This window comes from Equus caballus, chromosome 9 (assembly GCF_041296265.1).
Source record: "Equus caballus isolate H_3958 breed thoroughbred chromosome 9, TB-T2T, whole genome shotgun sequence".
NCBI classification, from domain to species: Eukaryota; Metazoa; Chordata; class Mammalia; order Perissodactyla; family Equidae; genus Equus; species Equus caballus.
Window position 1 is genome coordinate 91,158,626 of NC_091692.1, and position 22,887 is coordinate 91,181,512.

Genomic DNA, 22,887 nt, shown 5'->3' on the forward strand with positions numbered 1-22,887 from the left:
TAACAATAAAGAAAATCACTAAAACAAAATGTCAGTTCTTTGGACAGATTATTCAGATTGATAAACTGAGTAAGACTAGTCAACTGAGGAAAAAGAAATATAAAACTCAAATTACCAATATTAAGAATTAAAGAGAACACATCACTACAGATTCTGATGAGAAGAAAAAGGATAATGAGAGGATATTATGAACAATTTTATGCCAGTGTATTTTACAACTTAGGAAAAGTGGGCAAATTCTTTGAAAACTGATTTATGAAAACTTAAGAAGGAATAGAAAACTTGTATAGCCTAGTATCCGTTAATGAAATGGAAATATCGGTAAAGATCCTTCCCACAAAGAAAACTCTGGGCCCTGGTGGCTTACTAGTGAATCCTATCAAACTTTTAAAGAAGAAGTTAATATCAGTGTGACAGAAAGGCTCTGACATGGAGGAGATGAGAGCACTTCCCAACGCATTTTATGAGGACGCCATAGCCCTGAGACCGAAACGATAAAAGAAAATTACAGGGAAAACAAAACAAAACATAAAACTACAGACTGAGATCCTTCATGATCATAGATGCAAATTCCTTCACCAAATATATTAGCAAATCAAATATAAGTAATGTACAAAAAGGTTAATTTATCACGACCAACTGGAGTTTGTCTCAGCAATGCATGATTTATATGACATGAAAGTTAATATAATTCACAATTAAGTAATGGAGAAAAAATCATGTGATCATTTTAATGGATGCAGGAAAAACATTTGACAAAATTTAACAACATTAGTGATTAATAACAAATAGAAATCTGGACAAACCAGGAGAAGGAGAAGGGAACAGACAGCATGTGCAATGGCCCTGTGAAGGGAATTGACTTGGTATCTGCAGGTACTAACTAGTCCGTCAGTGGGGTGAAGGCCTGGAGAGCCTGAGGAGGGTGTGTGAGGCGTCTGCAGAAAGACCTATAGCAGCTGTTTGTGATGGACCTGAACACCAGGCTCAGGAGTTGTACGGGACTTTTTGGTCTTTGTAAACCGAGCTGCTCTCCATACCCTCTGCCACCACGGTGGTCCAAGCTAATGTCATCTTATCTCTGGATACCAGTAGCCGGCTTGCTGCTCACCCCGCCTCCCTCTGTGAGTCCTTTCCCATCATTTTCCATACTGCAGCCAAAATGATATTTTTTCAAATGTGCTATAATTATATGCTCTCATAACACCAAGCAATTTCCCTTCATAACTGCAATTTTATATTGAAGTAATTGTCTGATCGTTGTCTATGTTCTTCTTTCAATTTTTTCACTATCATATCCCCCAGTCCTAGCACAGTGCCTGTGATGCAGAAACTCCTCAATAATTATTTATTAAATAAAGAGGAGAGGTAAAATTTTACTTCACGTCACTAATTTTAAGCCAAAGTAGGTATTCCTTTCTGAATTTCTTAACATTGAATTTAAATACAATTGCTATGGTTAATGTAATTTAAATTATTTTAATTCTACACATTTGAGGAGTGAGGCTGAATAATTTGATGTGCACATCGATGCACGTTAGTGAGCTACGAGACTCTCCAGAAATACTGAAAGCCATTCACTAGACTGACATCGTCTCAGAGGGTGCTGACAATCCCGTAAGAAGTCAAGTGAGACTCCTTCCACACTCACATACATAGTATTTCACATGCATAGATATTACAGATCACAATCCAGTTTTCTTACTTAATAGATAATGGCTTTGAAATCCAACTATCAAATCTCCCCCAAAAGATACTTCACTATAGCAGATGGAAGCCTTGGCTGCAAAAGCAAATTCAAGATTAACAAATGATGCCGTGAAATACAATAAACTGCTCATGAAATGTTGATAGACCATTTTGAATGCTGTTGAAAGCCAAAGAACCCAACAGCAAAAGAGTGCACGCCTTGGCATGCAGTGTTGTTGGACTTGGGTTTCACAGAGAGAAATACAGATAAATACACAAATGAACCCAGCCTTCATTTTGTTCCCTGTCCAAAACTCTTCTTATACTGTTTAAACTGGTAGATATATATTTCATTCTTTGGAAATTAATATTCAGCAACCTTCTCAGCCTCCTTCTGACTTGGGGACACATCCATGACCCTTTCCCACTCTCAAGACTTTCCCCACGACCCCAGGCTGTGTTGACAGTTATGTTCTATCACATTCTAATATGTAGTTTTAATATTTCATGTGAAGAATTCTCATTAAAATTTCTTGGGATGTCTAATGATATATATAATTGATAATACTTTTTAAATCATCTTTTGCCAGAAAAATAAGTTATAAAAATGGATCTGGAGTCCAGCCCCGTGGTGTAGTAAAGTCTGGCATGCTTCAATTTGGCAGCCTGGGTTTGCGGGTTCAGATCTTGGGTGCAGACCTAAACTACTCATCAGCCACACTGTGGTGGCAACCCACATATAAAGTGGAGGAGGATTGGCATAGACATTAGCTCGGGGCTAATCTTCCTCAGCAAGAAAAAAAAAAAAAAAACAGGGGAGTCTCTTCTGTGTTTCTTCATAAGAAATCTTAATTCTAGAAGTTAGTATTTTGGAGAAATTAATTCATTGTTGAAATTAAGTAACAGCTACAGTAGAAATACTGAAGCTTGAGTCAAAGGCCAGATCCAACTTTGAATCCTAGCTATATTGTTTATTGTGTGACCTTGAGCAAATGAACAGGAAACCTTATGAAACCTTACATTTAATTAAAGTGAATGGACAAAATAGTACTTACCTTCCTGACAGTTAAATAAAATTATGCAACTGCAGAGTACTATGCAAATAGAAGGAAACTATTAGTGATTGTTGGCATTTTTGTTAGATTTGTGTCACTAAAGGTAAGTTCCCCACTCTCTTGCTAAGCAGAAATAGGTTGTATAACATCAAAATAAGCACTCTGGGAAAAATATTACTCATTTAGAAAGAACCTCTGCTTTAATAATAGTAGTAATGGCTATCCTTGAATAAGAGCTTAATAGATATATGTAACACATCATCTTATTTAAACCTCACAACTATCTTATGAAAGATTTATTTTGAAAATGATTCTACTGGGGCCAACCCTGTGGCGTAGTGGTTGGGTTTGCGCACTCCCCTTCAGTGGCCCGGGGTTCACAGGTTCAGATCCCAGGCAGGGACCTACGCTCTGCTCATCAAGCCACACTGTGGTGGCATCCCACATACAAAATGGAGAGAGATTGCCACAGATGTTAGCACAGCAGCAATCTTCCTGAGACAGAAAGTGGGAGATTGGCAATGGATGCTAGCTCAGGGCTGGTTTTCCTCACCAAAAAAACAACAAAACAGAAACTATTTTACAGATGAGGAAATTGAAATAACTTTGCCTAAGCTTGCACACAGAGTAGATGCTGGAGCCTGGATTCTGACAATCTGTTTGACTCCAAATCCTTGTTCTTAACTATTAATTCTATACTGTCTTCTAAAATAGTTACAATAAGATGAGAAACTTGTGTAAAAATGAAAATATGAGTATATAAAGAAACAAGCTAGCATTGCATAGACATCACAGCATCGACATCAATGTATGTTGCCGTGAAACAGACACATGGAGCATCACGGAGGCTTCTTTGCACGAGTGACTCAGGTGTCAATGTTGGAAGAAGAAAAAGGATGAACTAGAGAGACTCTTATAAACAAAACTCTTTTATTTTTACTCTTTCTGTTTTCTTTGAATCTAATAAAATTTCATAGTTTTTTTAAAATTATGTAGAACTCTCTGCAACCTTTGAAGCAACTTTTGATAGGAAGGAGTAGCATAATGAAGGGTTTTGTGTTAAAATAAGAAAGCATAGTTGGATCTCTGCATCAGAGAGAGAGAGAGATGCTCAGCATCCCCTATTTCAGAACGTGGTGCTCTACGCTTCAGCACTGGGATAAGCTCTGAATTAACCTTAAAGCCAGACAGAGTAGAGGTTTATTTTGTCTCAGGGAAGAATGTAAGTGGCAGCAGACTAAGGGACCACTCTTCATAGTCACTGGGGACCCACCCTCTGCCTTTCCTTTTCGCCACCCTTACCGTCACCTGTATCCTAAGGCTCCCGTCAGTCTCAATATGGCTGTTGTCGTTCCAGCCACCAAGGTGGGGTTCAGGCAGGAGGAGGAAGAGCAGAGCAGGCAGCCTCACCTCCTGCGTAGCTTGGCCTTCTGTTCGGAAATTTCACGGAAGCTTCACTCCCTGAGTTTGCTCCTGTCTCACTGGTGACCTCATCTGCAGAGGTGGCTGAGAAAGGGAGCTTTTTGGGGTGATAGATTATCACTAGCACCTCACTCTCCATTTTACAGGGAATCTTTTGGTAAGAAAGAAAGGGAAAGTGCATGCTAAATGGGCAACAACTGCCTGTTGCTTCTTCCTTTTTAACGTGGAAATTATTTTTTTCCTTTAGATTTTGTTTCCTTTTTCTGGAATATAATGTGCATACAGCAAAGGGTATAGATTCACACCTATCTGAAGAACATCATTATATACATATATATGTACACCTATGTAACCAAGAGAACATTTCCAGCACCCCAGAAGGTTCTCTGGCTTTTCCTTTTGACTCTGGGGTATCTTCTAGTTATCTCTTTTTGTCTCCCTGAATTACATGGCTTTTTGAAAAAGTCCCCAGACAGATTTCCTATTATTCTGAGAATGTCGTGATTGATGGTTAAATTAGATAGTCGTGAAAAGCACGTGGTGTGGGAAGAATCTACACTTGGAAGTCAGAGTAACTCAGGCTTATAGCCCGACTCCATGGCGCTGTAGCCACGTGACTTTGGAGAAATCACTGTATCTCTCTGATTCACTACTCTCTCATTACAGAGCCAGATTGAATGTTGTTGTGCTTGGAATGCTTTCTTCTTCCTTTTTGTCTGGCTCTTCTTTTAAGGTGTCAATTTAGACCTTTCTTCTTCTGGGAAGCCTTCCCATATTGCCCAGAACTGGTCAGGCGCACCCCGCCCCCCGAGCCCCTCAGAACTCTGGGCTCGCCAGCATCACAGGGCTCCGTTTGCCTTTACACTGGTCTAATATGCACGTTTTATCACAAGGACCAAGTCTTGTTCACGCTGCACCCCAACGTGTGGCACACAGTAGGTCTTCTGTAAATACCTCCTGAGCATGTGCGGAAAGAAGAAGCTGGCGTTTGAACCTCGTAAATTCCTGCTGAGATCATCTATCTTGAGATGCTGTGAGAAGGGAGTGTTTCTCTCTTAAGTGGAAAGTGTTGGTGTTTAATCTAAGTTTACACAGTAGAGATAATACCTGACTGCAGGTTTGTTTTACAGATGAGAGATGGTTGTGTGGATTAGCTCGTCTACACAGCTTGATGGTTGTGTGGAGTAGCTCGTCTACACAGCTTGATGGTTGTGTGGAGTACCTCGTCTACACGGCTCGTGGACATTTGTGAAGTGGTGTCTGCTGTCAGTGTTTTGTTAAATCTTCGTTTGTGTGTCTGTCTGCCCATACTGAGCGCCAGAGTGTGGTCCTTGCAGTGGGTCCTCCTTTCAGTTAGGCTTGCGGGAACTCCCAGGCACACCCTCCGTATGCCCTCTCTGTAATTGTCTTCCTGAGTCTTCTTACTCAGTGGACTCTCAAGCTCCGTGCAGAACAGAATAAGAGGAAAAGGATTCTGGGTGTCTCATGAGTGATCGAGGTTAAACATAAAATAAGAACTTCCTGGCAGGCCTGTTGGAGTGTGTTGCTGTGACAAGTTAGTCAGTCTTCATTTCTTTGAAAGTGGAGAGAGAATCATTTCTCTCAGACAATTAAGACAATTCAGCCTGAGGACGGGGGATGGGCCACAGGCACTCTGGAGGTCGCTTTCTTCCCTTTGATTCAGCACAGAGCCAGTCAACTCCTGGCTTTATAGAGGTCACATTGAGAAGTGGTTCACAGCGGAGAGGTGCAAGATGAGCTATAAATGGCAAACTGTGTGTCTCTGATTCCCTGGCAAACCTATATTAGCATTTAAATCTTTTTATTTGACAAAGTAATTGTTACATCTGAAATGAGGCTTTGCAAACTTAATTAGAACAATAGGATTAAGAATAATAGCACCGTTTATTTTGTACTGACAAAGTGGCAGGCCAGTGGAAAGCGTTTTGTGTATGTGAACTCATTTAACCATCACTCATCCGTTGTCACCCGATCACAGAAGACACAGCTGCACTTGTCACTTACTCAGCAGTAACTACAAGCCACACACGTCATTCATTCCTTTGTTCAGTACTTGTATTGAGCACCTTTTATGTTGTAGACACTTCTAGAAGCGGGGACTCAGAAAGGTTAAGCTACCTGCCCAGGATTCCAGTGTTTCTAGCTGGAAGAGCAGGATTCAGAACTAAGTGAACTTTAATCCAGACTCTGAGCTCTCCCCTTTGCACTTCCTCGTGCGGGACCTCATCTTTTCTCCTGGTTTTAAGTACTTTTGAATGATATGTGTCTCCAGTTTAGTGGACTTCTCCTGACCTCTAGATTTCTCTTCCCAGCTGCCTCCTTGCTGTCTCCTTTGGGATGTCTGAGAGGTGTCTCAGACCTGACATGTCCCAGGCCGGCTCTTGATGGCTCCCTGCCCGCCCCCCATCTCAGTAATGGCAAAGCTGTTTTTCCCTAGAGCCGTGGGACTGTCCAATCACTTCCCATCTCACTCAGGAAGAGAAAATAGGAACCCAAAGCCTCTCGGTGGCCTCAGGACCCTGCGTGACCCACCTCTGCCTCCTCTCTGAAGTTGCCTTCCGCTTGTCCCTCTGCTCCCCCTGCCCTGCCTTTCTGGTCCCCAAATGGACCAAGAATGTGCCCACCATAGGACTTTTGCACTTGTTAGCCCCCCTGCCCAGAGTAGCATTTCCTCAGAGGGTCCCTGCACAGCTGGAGTCTCAAGTCTCCGCTCCTCTGACCCCCGGGGAAGAGGCTGTCAACTGTCTAACTACTTTATTCCAGTTCTTCCTGGTCTCTCTTATTCTCTCTTATTCTCGCAGTCTTTCTCACCGTCTATTTATATGTAAATAGTTTATTGTCTCTCTCTCTCCTTGTAAGCTTTATGAAAGTAGTGAATTTGTTTTGTTTCTTAAACATTTTTAAATAAATTGAATCTGAGTGAATGAGTGGAGGAATGAATGCGTGAAGTGCTTGGCTCATGGTATTTGGTTCAGTGAGGCTGCTACAGTGGAAGGTGGCAGAGCCAAGACTCACTAGAATCCAGAGTGGCCGTGCTGTGCTGTGCTGGCCTTCAGCTCCCGTGGGCGCTGGCACACGCACAGCAGGGTGGGCCTCCATCCGCATATGAATGGGAGAGTAAAATGGGCAGTTCTTTCTTCTAGGACAATGACAAGAACTTTAATAACTTAGGGGAATGTTATTTTTCTTATACAATTTATAGAAATATAACCTATTGTTAATGTCATAGTAAAATTCAGATTTTAATAATTAGCCTCAGTTGCACAAAATGACTGTTAAATATAACCAGTTTCATTGATATTTTTTTTTTGAGCGTGAGTAAGATTAGCCCTGAATGACATCCACCACCAATCCTCCTCTTTTTGCTGAGGAAGATTGGCCCTGAGCTAACATCTGTGCCCATCTTCCTCTACTTTATATGTGGAATGTCTGCCCCAGCATGGCTGGATGAGGAGTGCCTAGGTCTGTGCCCGGGATCTGAACCAGCGAACCCTGGGCTGCCATCACAGAGCTCATGAACTTACCCACTCCGCCACCAGGCTGGCCCCCATGGATTGTTTTTTGATTACTAATTTATTAGTAAAGAAGAAAAATATCTGTTTTCTCATCTCTCATTTTAAAGTCCTATTTTGTCCTGAAAAAGAAGTGAGAGACAAAATTTCAGTTACAATTTTAAAAATATTTTTATGGTTTATTTCCTTGATATCAACCCATTTCTTAGGATTCCATTGTAAAGTAAAATTTTTGTTTACTCTTAAATTATTTGAATATGAAGCAAGAATAATTCTCCACTTATTTTAAGCCCCATTATTCTTTTTACCAAATCTTATTTCCCAGCTTAAAAAACACGGTAAAATTAATTTTTAACTTTGCCTTTACTTTCCCTCCCCTCTCAGCCTCGTGATGGATTCTCCTGAGCAGGTGAATGATGTCAACTCAGAAAGGTCTCTAATTATGAAAATCAGACCTTCAGTTTTTGTGAGCAAATAGAATTACTGGACCTTTCTCTCAGAGAGAGAGGGATTCTCTGATTAAACTATAAATTTTATCTGGCCCTTTATATTGAAAGTTTAAATATTTAATTATTGGCAAATGCGTATAATTTTGAATTCCTAAAGAAAATTGTTTACTTCAAACTTAAGGGTCTGTTTCTGTTTTCTTACATTCTTGGTGCTGGAAAATAACATGTACCAGCTAGGGAAGTTATTCCCATGTTAAAACTGTTCCTGAGGGGGCCAGCCCAGTGGCATAGTGGATAAGTTCACACACTCTGCTTCGGCAGCCTGGGGATGGCAGGTTCGGATCCTGGGCACGGCCCTATACATCAAGCCATGCTGTGGTGGCATCCCACTTACAAAATAGAGGAAGACTGGCACAGATGTTAGCTCAGAGCCAATCTTCCTCATCAAAAAATAAAATAAATAAATTCTCTTCCTGATGGGTTTAGGAGAATCTTCACATTTGCCTTGCTTATAAGAAGTTTAAGTTTCTCCCTGACTTTTTTACCTGTCTGACCTGGAAGACAGGTTTGTAATCATGGCGTCGCATGAGACCTGAGGCTAAGCAGTTGTAACATGGGGCTCTGTCCACCTGACCAGCTCTGTGAGTGAGCACTTCCTCCCTCATCACTACAGGCACAAGGAAACAGTTTTCCAGAGAAAAAGACTCCTTCTTCAGGCAAGTGTATGACACTAACTCTCTGCCTTCCTCACACTTGCTGCAGTTGAGCGTCCTAGGCCCCTGGGTAGTTTTTGGTCTCAAGACTCCTTCATACTTTACACCCTCAAGATTTAGTGAGGGCCACAAAGTGCTTTAGTGTATGTGGTTTACGTCTGTTAATATTTACCATACTCAAAATTAAAACAGAAACATTTTAAAATATTAATAGTGAAATATATAACAATAATCAACCCATTGCATGTTAACATAAATAATCTGTTTTTTTGGAAAATCCCTATTTTCCAAAACAAAAAAATATTTAATAAGAATTGTGTCATTGTTTTATGTTTTTGCAGATCTCTTTAACGTCTAGCTTAACAGAAGCAAGGTAGATTCTTCTGTCTGCTTCTGCATTGACTCTGGGGTGCGTTGTTGTTTTGGTTGAAGTAGTTGGAATGACAGATGTGTAGTTGGAAAAGGGAACAGTATTTAGATGGCCTTTCACATAACTGTGGGTGTTCTTCTTTGATACTACACCAAAACTTGGCAGGTGGTGGTTTCTTGGAGGTTAGTTGAAATGTGGATTCTGAAACCATATCAGTAAGACTTCATACTGTGTTACATTAAAATGACCTTGGTCTGTCTTACACTTCATGGATTTTGTAATATCATGCATGGCTCATTTGAAAAATATTGGTTCACCAAGTTATGCGTATTTTCACAATGCTGCGCACATTTCATTATGCACTATCAAAAAATCACGTTCGTTATTATCACCACCCGTCTCAACAGAGAAGTCTTGAAGCATCAGCTTGCTATCAGGTTACAGTGGCAAATACTAGTTTTCCAAAATTCAGTTTATACTTGAAAGCTTGAATTTTGTCATTGGTAACAAATACTGTCTGTTGTTTTTCTTGAAGTGCCAGGTTCACTTCATTAATTTTTGAGAAAGTTATCTGCCAGATATCTAAGTCTGAGTAATCATAGTTTGTCTGCCATTCATTCTTTCAAATAAAAATGACGTTCTGTGAGAAAAGAAGCTAGTTGGGCAACATCAGTAAATGCCCGGTGCTTTGCCTCGGGAGCACATGACTTCAGTGTGTGCAGAACTGCCATGAGCACGCTGTTCACTCATCCTACAGACTGAGGCAAAGGTGTGCACTCCATACTTGAGACTTATTAAAATTAGCAATTTTTACTACTTTATCAAGGACATTTTTAAATGAAACTACCTCTTAAAAAAAAAAACACCTACTCGCACAGTTTGGTGCCACTGCCTTGATTCTTGCTAAAGCTCTATCGGTTTTACTCACCACATTTAGTGCAAATGTCGGCACAGCAAGAGATGTGAACGTCTTATTATTATTGTGAAAATAGTTTGACCTGGTGGATGGCCCTGCAGGGTCTCAGAGACTCCGAGGAGGCCCCAGGTCACACTTTGAAACACTGCTCTGGGCCATTTTGAAGGTGCGATGTATATTAATGTTCTGGGAGGGAGATGGGTTAGAGATGGATCCAGCAGCAAGTTATCTAAAACATTTTACTTTTTTTTTTTTGAGGAAGATTAGCCCTGAGCCAAAACATTTTAAACTTTGTGCAGCCTCTCCATCAAATGAATGACAGTTCACACCGTAAGCTCCTTGAGGGCATAAAAGTCATAACTGTGTGCCTGTCACACAGTAGGTGCCCCGTGAATGCCAAGTGTGCCTGTGAGGGGAGGCTGAGCCCTTGCCCTCACATCAAAACTGCTCTAACTTTGGAATTCTCAGGTGAAGAGGGTCAAAACATCATCAACAGCCATAGGTTTAGTCTGAACACACTTAGCAAAACACAGAAGACAGGAATGAAGTGAAGTTACGCCGCGTCTCCTCAGGTTAGATGACAATGGCTCCGTTAGCAGCAGAGCCCTGGAGGAGCCCCAGGGAGAGGCTGACACGCGGCAGAGCCCTAATCGGGTGACTAGACTTCGCCTCTGACCCTTCTTCCATCCGACTTGTGCAACCTGATTCTGAAACTTCTTATTCCATGTCTTCCTGGGGAAATATTATTAAATATTACAAAAGAACTATTAGATAAACAAGACCCTTTTGAAAGCAGATTGGAAGTTTTTTAGCCAATTACCCTGAAGGAATTTCAAATCTTTCGGTTATCTATGATAATGGGAAAACAGAAGTAGTCCCAAAATTTCATTTTAAGTGTTATTTTTGTTTACTCTGCTTTATCCATAACAGTTGTTAATGGTTGTATGGGGATTAAAGGGTCCTGAGTAGAATGGAAATACTAGACTGGGGCAGCCAGTCAGGAGCTATTATCTGGGTTGGTTAAAGATAAGATTTTTCTTAAAGGAATGGGCCAAAATAATCAGGAAAAAAAAAAATTTAGTCCTGTTATGTTAATTTCAAACAGCACAGAACTTACTAATTTAACATCTGAAGGGATGCACTACCCCTTCCGCCCGAAAAAGTCACAGCCATTGCAACAAGCGTTATCATTACAGACTATTCATTGAGACAAGGGCAAAATGTTCAGTCGCACTGGTCAGATTAGTCTTTCTTTTCTCTCTTTGTTTTTGGGATGCTACTGTATGCTAGAAAGACAAACTGTAGAGAACAAATACGAATTAGACATGGTTCCTATATCAACTTCAGACAGCAGTTTTGAGGATTAAAAGATTACCTAAACTAAAAAGGACTTAAAAAAAAGAAAGGAAGATTGAATCAAGGGGATAGACTAAACATATACCTGCTCCCCCCAACGCTGTGGAGCAGCTAGACTGGCCTGGCCCCGCCCTCCAACCCAGTGGTGTCGGCAGTGCAGAGTAATAGTGTCTATTCCCAGAGTAAAGCTGCAGCAATGCAAAGCCACAGCCCAGATAGCACCACCCTCTAGGGAGCCCAGAGCTCCAAATACAGGAGACAGATTGCTCGCGTATCCCACCCAACAGTATGTTCTTTCCCTTTTCCACAGCCACCAGAGGAAAGCTATTTTAAACAAGGGCAACATCCACAGACAAGCAAAGTGAGAATCTCGGATGCAAAAATTAACACATACCCAAAATTTACTAAGCGTTTAAGAAACAGAGTCAACAAACTGAAAAACTAACAACTTGAGAGGAGAGAGCTCAAAGTAGATGATGATTGTAAAATAGGTAATTAAATCTTCATATGAATTAGAAGACATCACAGCCATAAAGGCCAAACCAGTTAAGGAGTGAGGAACTAAAAAGTCAACAAATGGCTAAAGAGGTTGCTGAATAGCACCAAAGGACGAGGAGCTATCACATTGATAGAAAAATTGAGGGATGTGGAAGATGGAGCCCAAAACTTTAAAAGTAACCTAAGTAGGGTTACACAATGGGAAGACAAAGAGAATTAAGAGGAGAGAGAATTTTTAGAAAGAAGAAGAAAAAATCCAGAAGTTGAAGAAAAACGCAAGTTATTATTCACATCAAAAGGGCAAACCAGGTGCCAAAACAGATGTGAATATAACAAGAAATAAGGAAATAAACTAGTGCTGTAAGTAAACAGACTTGTAACTTTCTTGTTGAAAAGATAAAGTCCAAACTGCTTAGCATTAGAGAGAAGGAGGCAGCAGCTTAGTGTGCAAAAAACATCAGCTGTGGCATCAGATGGGCCCTGACCTACAGCCTCTGTCCTTGTTCATCCTTGGATAAAAATGCTTTCAGAGCTGCAATTTTCTTATATATAAAGGAGATAGAACAATATCTAATTCATTGAGTTGTCATGAAGTTAAAAGAAGAAATATACACACACTCTATAGATAGATAGATACATAGATAGATAGAGCTATAGCTAGATAGTTGCATGAAGCAGCACCCTGTATATGCTAGGTGAGCTAGTAATTTCCCTTCCTGAAGAGCTCATGAACTACTTGGCAGCCTGACCCCACCCTCCTGTATCGCTTCTTTCCTCCTCGTTCAGTCCTCAACCACTCATGCGTCACCTTCACTGAATAGCTGCCTCCTTTATACCTTCCCCTCACCCCCCAATAAAATCTGATCTCAAGGTATTTTGGACATACTTCTATGCTCATACTTATAGGCTGTTCTGTTGAAATTTACTTGCTCATCTTTGCTAGCTTCTTGAGAGCAGAGATCACACCTTATTTATTTCTGTATCTCCATTTTTCAGAATGGTATCTTTCACACAGTAAGTACGCAAAAATGTTGCTCAATACATGACCACACTTGGGCTTAGGACTTCATTTTACTTTATTCTTTCAAGTCTACTCAACATTCAAAAACTATTAAGTGTCTTTGAGTCCTTCCATCTTGCAGCTTTAGAGTTGGGGTAGGGGGGATTGGTCTCCTGTTCACCATTATCCACTAATAACATTGTCTTTCCTAAATTTCCTTGGCACATAGTTTTCCAGTAATTTTTTTGTAATTCATTCAGTCAAAGTATTTGACAACTCTTTACTGAGTACCTACTATGTACTAGACATTATTCTAAGGGAGCTTGAGTTATACCATTGAATAAGACCCAGATCCCTCCCTTGTGGAGCTTACACTCTCAGTCTATTGAGAGGAAATAGATAATAAGCATAATAAATAAGTATATGGTATGTTAGAAGGTAGCACGTGCTGTTGAAAACAGTAGAGCAGAGTAAGGTGAATTAGAGTTGCCAGGGCAAGGGGATTGCAATTTTAATCTGAGTGGACCTTGTTGAGATGGCATCATTTGAGCCAAGACTTGAGAAAGGTAAAGTTAACCGTACAGGTATTTGGAAGTAAGAGTATTTTAGGCAAAGCAAATAGCCAGTGAAAAGAATGACTCCAAGCTCTTGGCCTGATCAAATAAGACAAGTTTGCTGCCAACTGAGATGCAGGAAAGCTTGTGCAGAGCAGATTTAGAGATAAGATCAGAGATTCAGTCTAGTTTTGGCCTTGTTAAATTTGAGATATGCATTAGACATTGACGTTGAGATGTAAAGTGGGCAGTTAGTACCTGAATGTAAACTGGAGGAGAGATTCTTGGACTGAAGCTATAAATTTGGGAGTTTTTGCTATTTAGATTGTATATAAAGCAAGAGACTAGATAAATTCACCAAGGGAGTTTGGGTAAATAAAGAAGACAAGAGGACCCAGATCTGAACTCTGGAGCACTCCAACTTCAGGAAGAATGAGGGAACAGGAGGACTGGCAGGTTGACTGAGAAGGAGTAGCCGGTGGTGGTGAAATTTCACAGTATCCTGGAAGCCAAATAAAATACCAAGGAACAGAGAGTGATCGACTATAGTAGATGCTACTGATCAGTCACCTAACATGAGGACTAAGAATGGACCATTGAGTTTAACAACTTCAAGTTCCCTGGTTGCCGTGACAAGAGATGAAAAAGTAAAGAGTGGTGGGGATGATTGCAGTGGATTTGAAAGGATAGTCAGCACAATGCTAGAAGGACGGAATGAAACTAGAAAGAGAGGAAATTGTACTCAGAGTGGCATATATGAAATTGAAGTGAGGTGGGGAAGACTTAAGTTATTGGTGGTAATGACAAGATCTAGGGTGTGACATGGGAGTTAATGGCTAAAGACAACTAGAGGCAGGATCAGTGCACAACTGTTGTCCAGAGAATGGAGAGGCTGGCTCGTTTGAAGGATTCGCTATCCATACACTGAAATCACCAAGATTGAGGACACTGATACTATTGGGAGATTCAAAGCCAGGTGTCTGTACAGAGGAATGAAGCATAATGGTCTGGAAGTGGCAGTGGTGTGTGTATATTGGGGGAGGGAGAGGTTAGCAAAGAGAATGCTCACCCTTCCCCTAGGCCCAATGGGACGTGGGCTGTGGGAGGTAGAGAAAAAACTGGAGAGGGCTGCTGGGGAAGAATTATCATTAGAGGGGAATCAAGTGCTCATTCAGGAAGAAGGTGAGAGAATATCCGAAGAGGAGGTTGAGAATATATAGTGGTTTTTGCCAGTGATGGACCATGAATTCCAGAGGACACAATAAAACAGTTGTGCAGGAGATGAGGATAGATTGTAGGCAGGCAGAGCTTTACAAGTACTGGAGATAAAGAGTAAGCTGGTGGTCTAGAGCTCTCTGAGCTGACATGACTACAAGCAAAGGGCCTAATGAGATCAGTTCCAGTGACTAAAGTAGAAATTGGTGGAGGGGCTTAAAGAAATTGAAGGGATAGGGATGGATAAATGTCAGGGGTTCCTTCTTAATGCCGTTCATAGAGACAGGGTGATCCAGGGCTCAGAGTTTGTGTCCTCCTCTTGGACCCATCAGTGGAGGGTGGAAGGCCCAGCGAGACGTGGACTTGGGCCTAGTGCTACAGTTGCTCCTTGACCCCTGTGTTTTCCCAGTGCTGGGGGCTGTTTCTTGACTCTGGATGATGGACTTGAGAACCTCTGGAAAGCCAGGAATTATGCTGAGCCTTTGGACTTGCTCTGACCCCTGATAGGGGTGGAGCGTGGAGGAAGATTAGAAGGCCCGGGCAGGCGTGGGCGCAGTGCCCCTGAGAGCAGCTCCCTCTTGATCTCCTGAGTGAGGGGCTTCCCCTTGATCCCTTTTGATGAAGTTTGGGTGTATTTCTGCCTAATGTGTTTTCTTGCCTATTATTAATATTATAAGTTATATCCATAAATGAAGAGATTCTTAGTGTTTTTTCCCTTTGCTCTATGTTGAGTTTTTAGTTTATCCTTGGGAAATAGGACACGTCTTTGGTTAATAGACATTTGAGGTGCACGAAATGAAACGCTGCGAAAGCAATTCAGATGGAACTGACAGGTATGAGAATGGGGCTCAGCTGCTCCCAGCTTTTCAGTTTGATGACAGTCCTGCAATAAATAATCAGAAACTGGGCGAAATGATAGCAAATGTCAGTTTAAAGTTTTCACTTGTCAAAACTAAGATTGTCTTATCACGAAACCATTGCTGGACCAAATTATGCTACCTTTTATCCTCCTGTTCATTGGAAAACATTCTTCACCCCTGAGTTTTTATGCTGAACTGCGTTAGAGCACTTCACAGACAAATTTCCAGTCTACACTGAGGTTCATTACTGCTCGGTCCATCTAATAAAGGAGACTTAGTTTGGTCAGAAAGCAATTGTTCGACTCTCCTGTTTATCAGTCTCTGTCATTGACAGTTCCAGGTTAAACAATGGGACCTGTCTCAGCAAAGGAACTTCTTTGCAGTTTTATGAAGAGGTTATTGTCATTTTATCTGTACAACAGAGAGAAAACTCGAGAACATCAAGGTTCTATTTGTCTAAGGAGCCATTGTGATGTAGCTTCTGACCTTTGGAAAGAAGACCGAGGTTCACGTGTAATTTAGTGCTGGGTTTCTAAGAAGCATTAGCCAATTTATTTTCAACCAAATGAGGAGTTCTTTTGCCCACCTTGTGGCCAGATGTTGTGAAGGAGACACCAAGAATGTTGGAGCTGCCCAGGGACTGAGCAGCAGCTGGCCCGGCCGGCCCGGCTCTGCCAGATGGGCGCTGAGGCTCAGCGAGCGGGCAGCTCTCCGAGCCCCACGCGGAGGCCCACGCTCACACTCAGGCGTCTTGACTGGTATCTGACACTGACATTTTATGAAAATGTTTGTGTCTGAGTTTCCATCCTCAAGGTGAAAAATATATCCTACTTTAATAGCAACTCTCATATTTAAGGCTATAAAATCTTAAGAGGTAGGAAAGCCATATTGTTTCTTTTGTTGTTGCTTGTTTTTGTAGGATTTTTTTCCTTTTTCAATATGAAATTTCCATGCTCCTTTTTCATCTCGTCCCTCGTCCTCTCACCATGAGTACATATTATGCCTTCAGGGAAAATCAGGACTACAGAAAGGGAGAGGAAGAATTTGAGACCAGGTAGAGATGGCAGTCCTGACTCACCATGATCATGTTGCACTGAGTTTCGTGTGGATCCTGCCGCCTGTTTCTGAGCGTGAGAAGGGGTCATGTAAGCTGTAGGGGGAACAATAGGACATTCTGGGAGAGCAGCAGAGCAGGTCAGAGTCCAGCAGGAATTGCCATGTTAGGTGGCCTGCCAGGGTGAGCACCGTCCCCCACCAACAAGATTTTCAGCGCGTGGCAGTGGTGACACCCTGAGCTTTGAGTATAGGTGCTGCCACTTACAAGCTGTGTGACCCTGGGCAGGTGGGTCACCCTCACTGAGCCTCCGCTTCCTTCTCTGTGAAAGCTTAGAGATCTTACGTGGGTGAAGTGAGATCGCACACATGGAGAAGCGGTCAGTGCAGCAGGGGTCAGCTCACAACAGCTCCATTCCTCTCACTCTACCTTCCTTTCTTCCAGCTTCTCTAGGAATGCCAGCTCTCAATTTGAAGACCTTTTTTAAGAAACTCTGTAGCTGCACATGCCTCCTTGGAAAACTTGCACATCGCCACTTGGTATAATAGGTCAGCTGTAGGAGTGACTACTCTGTTCCAGGGCGACATTTAAAAGTGCCAGCGGAGCTTAACACAGCTCGTTCCAGAAAGCTTACGTTGTGTCTCCATGCCAGAAAGCTCGCATCATAACCAGTGTGCTACACTGTAGTTAATTAACTTGCGAAGACGTGATGAAACCTGGATAACAAGATCTGGCCTCTGTTTTGCACATAGAGGAAGCATTTTATTCTGAGGAATATTCAAGCCCGGGCATTTTATCAATGCTTACTAACTCTCTTTGATAGACATTCTTACATACACTCAGATTTTTCCGCCTGTTTCCCGCGTCTGTTGTACTCTCCCTCTGCCTGGAAGGCCCTGCTGCCACTGCCTCCGTGCCTTCCTTCTCCTCACCCCTCCTTCAGCTCCACCCTCCCGGTCTTTCAGCATTCTCCGAGAAGCCAGCCATGACCCCCAGAATGAGGGAGGTGCCGCTTCTCTATATCCCCAGACACTCAGTTCATGTAGTGTAAGGGTCTGTGCAGGGCCAGGAGATGGATGAGAAACAGTGAAAGGGTGCTGTAATGGGGAACCGACCTAACCTGGAGAACTGGGCAGTTTGTCTGAGGGAGTGACATTCAGGCTAAAGACTGAGAAGGAGGTAGCTTGGAAGGAGAGGAAAGAACATTTCTGGTGGAGGGAGGAGCAGATGTGGAGACACATCCCACATGCTTGAGGCAAAAAGGAGCATAGCTCCCATTGCTTACCTCTTCCTCGTGGCAGCTGCCGTCCTGTGCTGTAGTCATTGGACATGATGCTTCGTCTCTGGTGTCGTTTACCTGAGAAAGGAAGTGTGGCGGGAGAAGTAGGTGTGATTGTAACCAACGAGTGTGTTGCCTCTGCTGTCCTCTGAGCTTTAGGCTGGCGTCCTAGCTTTCTCAACGGGCAGTGCCCTTCCCTATAACACGGGCATGACAGTTCTGCTTACTCAGGGTCTGTTGTGATGACTCTGTGCAGGCTCTCAGCCGCTGGCATACAGTGACACAGCATGGATTTTATTATTCATATTGTGGCTTCCTAAGGTGTTAAATAGCCGAGCTGGATCGTTTTCCATTTTGATTAGAATTTCTTACGTGACTGCATGAAGTTGGAATAATGAGAATGTTTATTTCCATGACAATCCAAGATAACAAATTCAGGATGAGTGTTTCTCTACACCGTTAAGTAGAGTGGGAAAGGAGAAAGCCTGAGAGCGTGAGTGGAAGCTCTTCCTCGGATGTGTCATAGACTAATTGTCCCTGCTGTGGTTTAATAGTGTAGATTTCCCACAAGTTTGTTCCTATAAAAAATTATTCCTGGGGCCGGCCTTGTGGCCAAGTGGTTAAGTTCGTGCGCTCCGTTTTGGCAGCCCAGGGTTTCACCGGTTTGGATCCGGGGCACAGACATGGCACCACTCATCAGGTCATGCTGAGGTGGTGTCCCACGTGCCACAACTAGAAGGACCTACAACCGGAATATATAACTGTGTACTGGCGGGCTTTCGGGAGAAGAAGAAGGAAAAAGAAGATGATGATGATTAGCTCAGGTGCCAATCTAAAAAAAAAACTTATGCCTCCTTCAAGTCTGTTGTGTGTGCTGCCTGCAGCCGTGGGGACAGAAGCCCTCCCCAATACCTCACGGGTGCCGCGCGTCAGAGGATAGCTGTGCCTGCTCCTTGAGCAGATCCTTGGCCTCTGTCCTGACAGACCGTGTGTGGGTGGCCTTTCGTCCACTCACCTGTTACACACAGTCGTGCTGAGTCCCATGTTAGCCACTGCCTGATGGTACGGCCACAGTGCTGATGAAAGGACACATTTAACCGGGGTCTTCGCTACTGTATTATAAAGTGAAGTGCCTGTAGTTTGTATAGCTCGAGTCTTCTAGTAGGTGAGGCTTAAAGAGGAAATACCATCCTTGCCTCTGTAACAACGTCCATCTATTGGAACGAGACTGTGGCTGTCCTTCCTCCACTCGCGTAGCACCCTGCGTGAGCTCAGCCTTAGTGCCTGGCACACAGGACTGTAATTGCCCACTACGCAGCCATCTGCTCTCCAGACTCTCAGTTCTTCCAGGACAGAGACTCTCTTTACCGCCCTGCACAGTCGGCACTTACTCAGTGTGGATTGGCCAGCAGCTGTGGTGAAGGTGTCACAGGCGTTTATTTTGTGTTAAAGTTGTCGGGATGAAAGAGGGGCCTGTGATAATCCTAAAGTCTGAGGCTGCCTTCTTAGAGCCCGGTCATCTCAACAGGAATTTCATTCAGGTTTTAGCCTTGCCCTTATTAGTTATCTGTAAGTTTTAGAATACTTCATTGAATATGATTTAAACTCACAGTCAGTGCATTTGCTCCTAACTGTGTTTCTGTCTCTTCTCTTTGCGTGTTTTGTTCTGCTCACTACAGTGGCGCAGATTACTATGATTATGGACATGGACTCAGTGAAGAGACCTACGATTCCTACGGTGAGTGGCACGCCCAAGTGAACCATAAATGGAGAGGGGGATGGCCATAGGAACACCTTAAAGATCCATGTTGAGGGGAAACTCAAAAAGACATTTTGACTGTGAAACAGCAGTTTCCTCTCAGTTCATCTGTGCATATCTAGATATTTTTAGAAGCTCCTTTAAGATTTAAATTTAATATTTAAAGAGAACTAAAGACTTGCAGAAAATTACATGAATTCAGATTCTGAACATAGATTTTCTGTTTGGGTTGATTACCACGTGCTGATTTTCTTATTTATAGACTAGTTTGCCAAACTGCAGACACTCGCTAGCGTGGGTCTTTCTGAAGTGTCTGCTTCTTGACAGTAAAGGCAAGTGAAGCAATCGAGACAACAGCTTTAAAGTGATTCTCGCACCCCCATCTTTATATTTTAATCCATCCCCAATCCCCAGTCCTCTGAAAACATCACAGTGGGAGTCATTCCACACCGTGTCCAGGACACTGAGCCAGGGAGGTGTAAGGCACTCCCAGGCTTGCCGACGGCTGAACCCCACTTAATTCAGGGGAGGCTGGTAGAGATGCTGGGGAAACCATGTCCCAGGTCTCAATATGCAGAAGAATGACGGGTTTAATTAAAAGAATTGGCAGCAGCAACATAATAATAGTAAGAAGCTCCTTCGCTGCAGGGCGAAGAGAGCAGAGAACTGAAAGTTTCAATCAGGGTCAAAGCTCCAAAGACGACCTGGTACCCAGTACAAGTGGATCAGGATTCTGCTTAATGGATGTTGTGACATTTCTCTGAACATAACTGAAAAACCATTTTCTGGTGTTCCTTTTGAAGTGCATTTTGTTATATCACCTGCCCCAAGCTGTGATGACCGCACCTTGGGTTTTTTTTTTTTGTTATTCATAACAAATACTTAAGAGAAATATGTTGGTTTGCTGAATGCTGTCTACTTAAATTGATGCAAGTTAGCTTGAGGGAATGACGTTGATTGCATGTTTGTGTCAAAAGAAGAGGTCATTTTAAGCATTTTTCCTTCACAGCTTTTTTAAATTGGTCTCTGTGGACACATGGCTGTTAAATTGCTGTGGGTTGCAGCAGGGCTGTTAACTGTTTGTTGTCGGAGACCTAGAGATCGATCACTGGAAGTCTGGAGGTTGACCAGACGTTTACTCTCAGGAGGCAGAGGTGTAGAATGCCGGGATCCAGTATGGTCCAGTGAAATCTGACATTATGACGTTAAGATTATTTCATATTCATGAAGTATTATTGAGGCATAAATTTCTACCAACACAACTCTAATTTACTCTTTCTGTGAAAGGACCTATGAAAATTGTTACAGCATTTCTTTCAATCTGCCCATTCCCATTTTGCTCTCATTTTTTCATCTTTTGTCTTCACAAATTTTTATCTGTATTTTCTTTGTTTTTTTCTTTTAGAAGAAATCTAAGTGATTCTTTTTCCATTCTCTTTCCCATTCATAAATGTCTTAATGTTTAGCACAAGGCACTTGAATTTGCCACTTGAGCCTGTGAGCTTTTGTGAAATGAGTAGCCAAGAGGAAAGTTCTTGCACAGCTGGTTGTCTTTTAAGATACAAAACTTATTTTTTTTCCCATGCTGATAGGCTTTGCTAGTGAGACATCCATTTTCCATTGTGTTGGTAATTTTTTTACAGTAAATTCCCTTGAGTCTTTTTTTTAGCTCCTCAGGGATATCTATCTTGAATATGACATGTACCATTAGTTCAGGGCTGAGTTAGATTTGGAACAATGAAGCCAGTGGGCTCCATGGCAATGATCTAATTGTGATTCATCTTACTGATTTTAGGACAAGAGGAGTGGACTAACTCAAGACACAAGGCGCCTTCAGCGAGGACAGCAAAGGGCGTCTACAGAGACCAGCCATATGGCAGATACTGATTGTACTGTCTGATGTTGTGAAATAGCCAATCTGTGGCCACCAGTCCTGTATACTGTTCAAAGTAATTTTTTTCTATGAACAATCCCTTTTTAAATAAATCAAAATGCTTAAAATCTGAATGGATGGAACTTAAAACTACTTTGTTGAAACATCAATCTGGGCAGAAAAAAAAAAGACATGTAAAATTTTGTTATTTCCAGTCTGTATATGAAAAAATAGGTCATCAAAAGGAAAAAAAATAACTTTGATTAACTAGTGTTAAACAAAAAAATAGGTTTACTAAATATGTTAATCCATCCTTTTAACATAAGCCTCACCTTTCATTTTAAAGGTTTCCATAGAGTTTAGTTATTTGATCTTTCAGCCATATGCTAGTTTTTATTTCTCTTGCCAACATGCGTAAAAAGGGAAGCCAATTACAAGTGCAAATAATGTGGTATTCTTTTGTAACTCGAGTCTTGAAATGTTCTGTAGTGTTAAGCAAAGTCTCCTCTTGCTTGATACTAAATAAACTTTTGAAAGAAATTTCGTGTGTGTGAGCTAACAATTTCATGTTTTTCTTATTTAAAAAGGCCTTCATAAATAGTTGTAAACAGGGAAAGAATTCATTTAACAACGCTTGTGATAAAAGGGTCACACTAAACATTGTACAACTTATTTAAAAAATGGTATAAAATTAAATGTACCATTATATACTCACCGTAGATTTAAATGCTGTTTAAAGAGTCCAAATGGTATCAAGCTGCTTGAGTGGCACGTTAAAACTACGCAAAACCAAATCTTGTTTAAAAACTGGTTTTAAAATAACTACTACTGATTTTCTGAAAAAGATGTGATCAGTTTTCATCTTGTTGAGCGTTTTTTCACTAGTGCAACTTTGGATTTTTTATGAGAATTTTGGTACCTTAATGAACACTTCGCTCCATGCTGGAAGCAATAAGCACAAAGCTTTTAAAGACATTCTGACTTGACTAATTGAGGTCGCACTCGCCAAGGCTGAGGATGTGTAACCCTTAAACGGTCTTCATTTTCAAAGGTAAATAAATCAAATAAGATTTTAATCTCACTTAATTTATCTTAATATAACTAATAAAACCAGAACGATGACAACGTAGCAAGTTTCATTATCCATTTTAGAAAGGGTTTAAGATCACCTAAATTCTCATTTTAAAAAGTTTAATTTGTTTTAGTAATCTAAAAAGCCTTAGTTTAGTCAGTTTAATTGGGGCCAATTATTCCCTATTAAACAAATGTAAAACCTCATAACTAGTTGTTTG

The 22,887-nt window shown here is 41.7% G+C and overlaps 1 protein-coding gene across 10 annotated transcripts in view; it reads left to right on the top strand.

Annotated features, from left to right (window-relative positions):
* KHDRBS3 (KH RNA binding domain containing, signal transduction associated 3) overlaps window positions 1-22,887 on the top strand; it is a 189,864-nt gene that overhangs the window by 158,994 nt on the left and 7,983 nt on the right. For 6 of the 10 annotated variants that reach the window (XM_070221863.1, XM_001499530.7, XM_070221866.1 and 3 more), the window contains exons 8-9: window positions 19,643-19,701; window positions 21,518-21,671. In XM_070221863.1, coding sequence (XP_070077964.1) covers window positions 19,643-19,701; window positions 21,518-21,609 — 151 coding nt within the window. In that variant the 3' untranslated portion in view covers window positions 21,610-21,671. Of the gene's footprint in view, window positions 1-19,642; window positions 19,702-21,517; window positions 22,647-22,887 lie in introns of all 10 variants that reach the window. The other 4 variants (XM_014728096.3, XM_023649001.2, XM_070221861.1 and 1 more) reach the window with 1 other exon arrangement.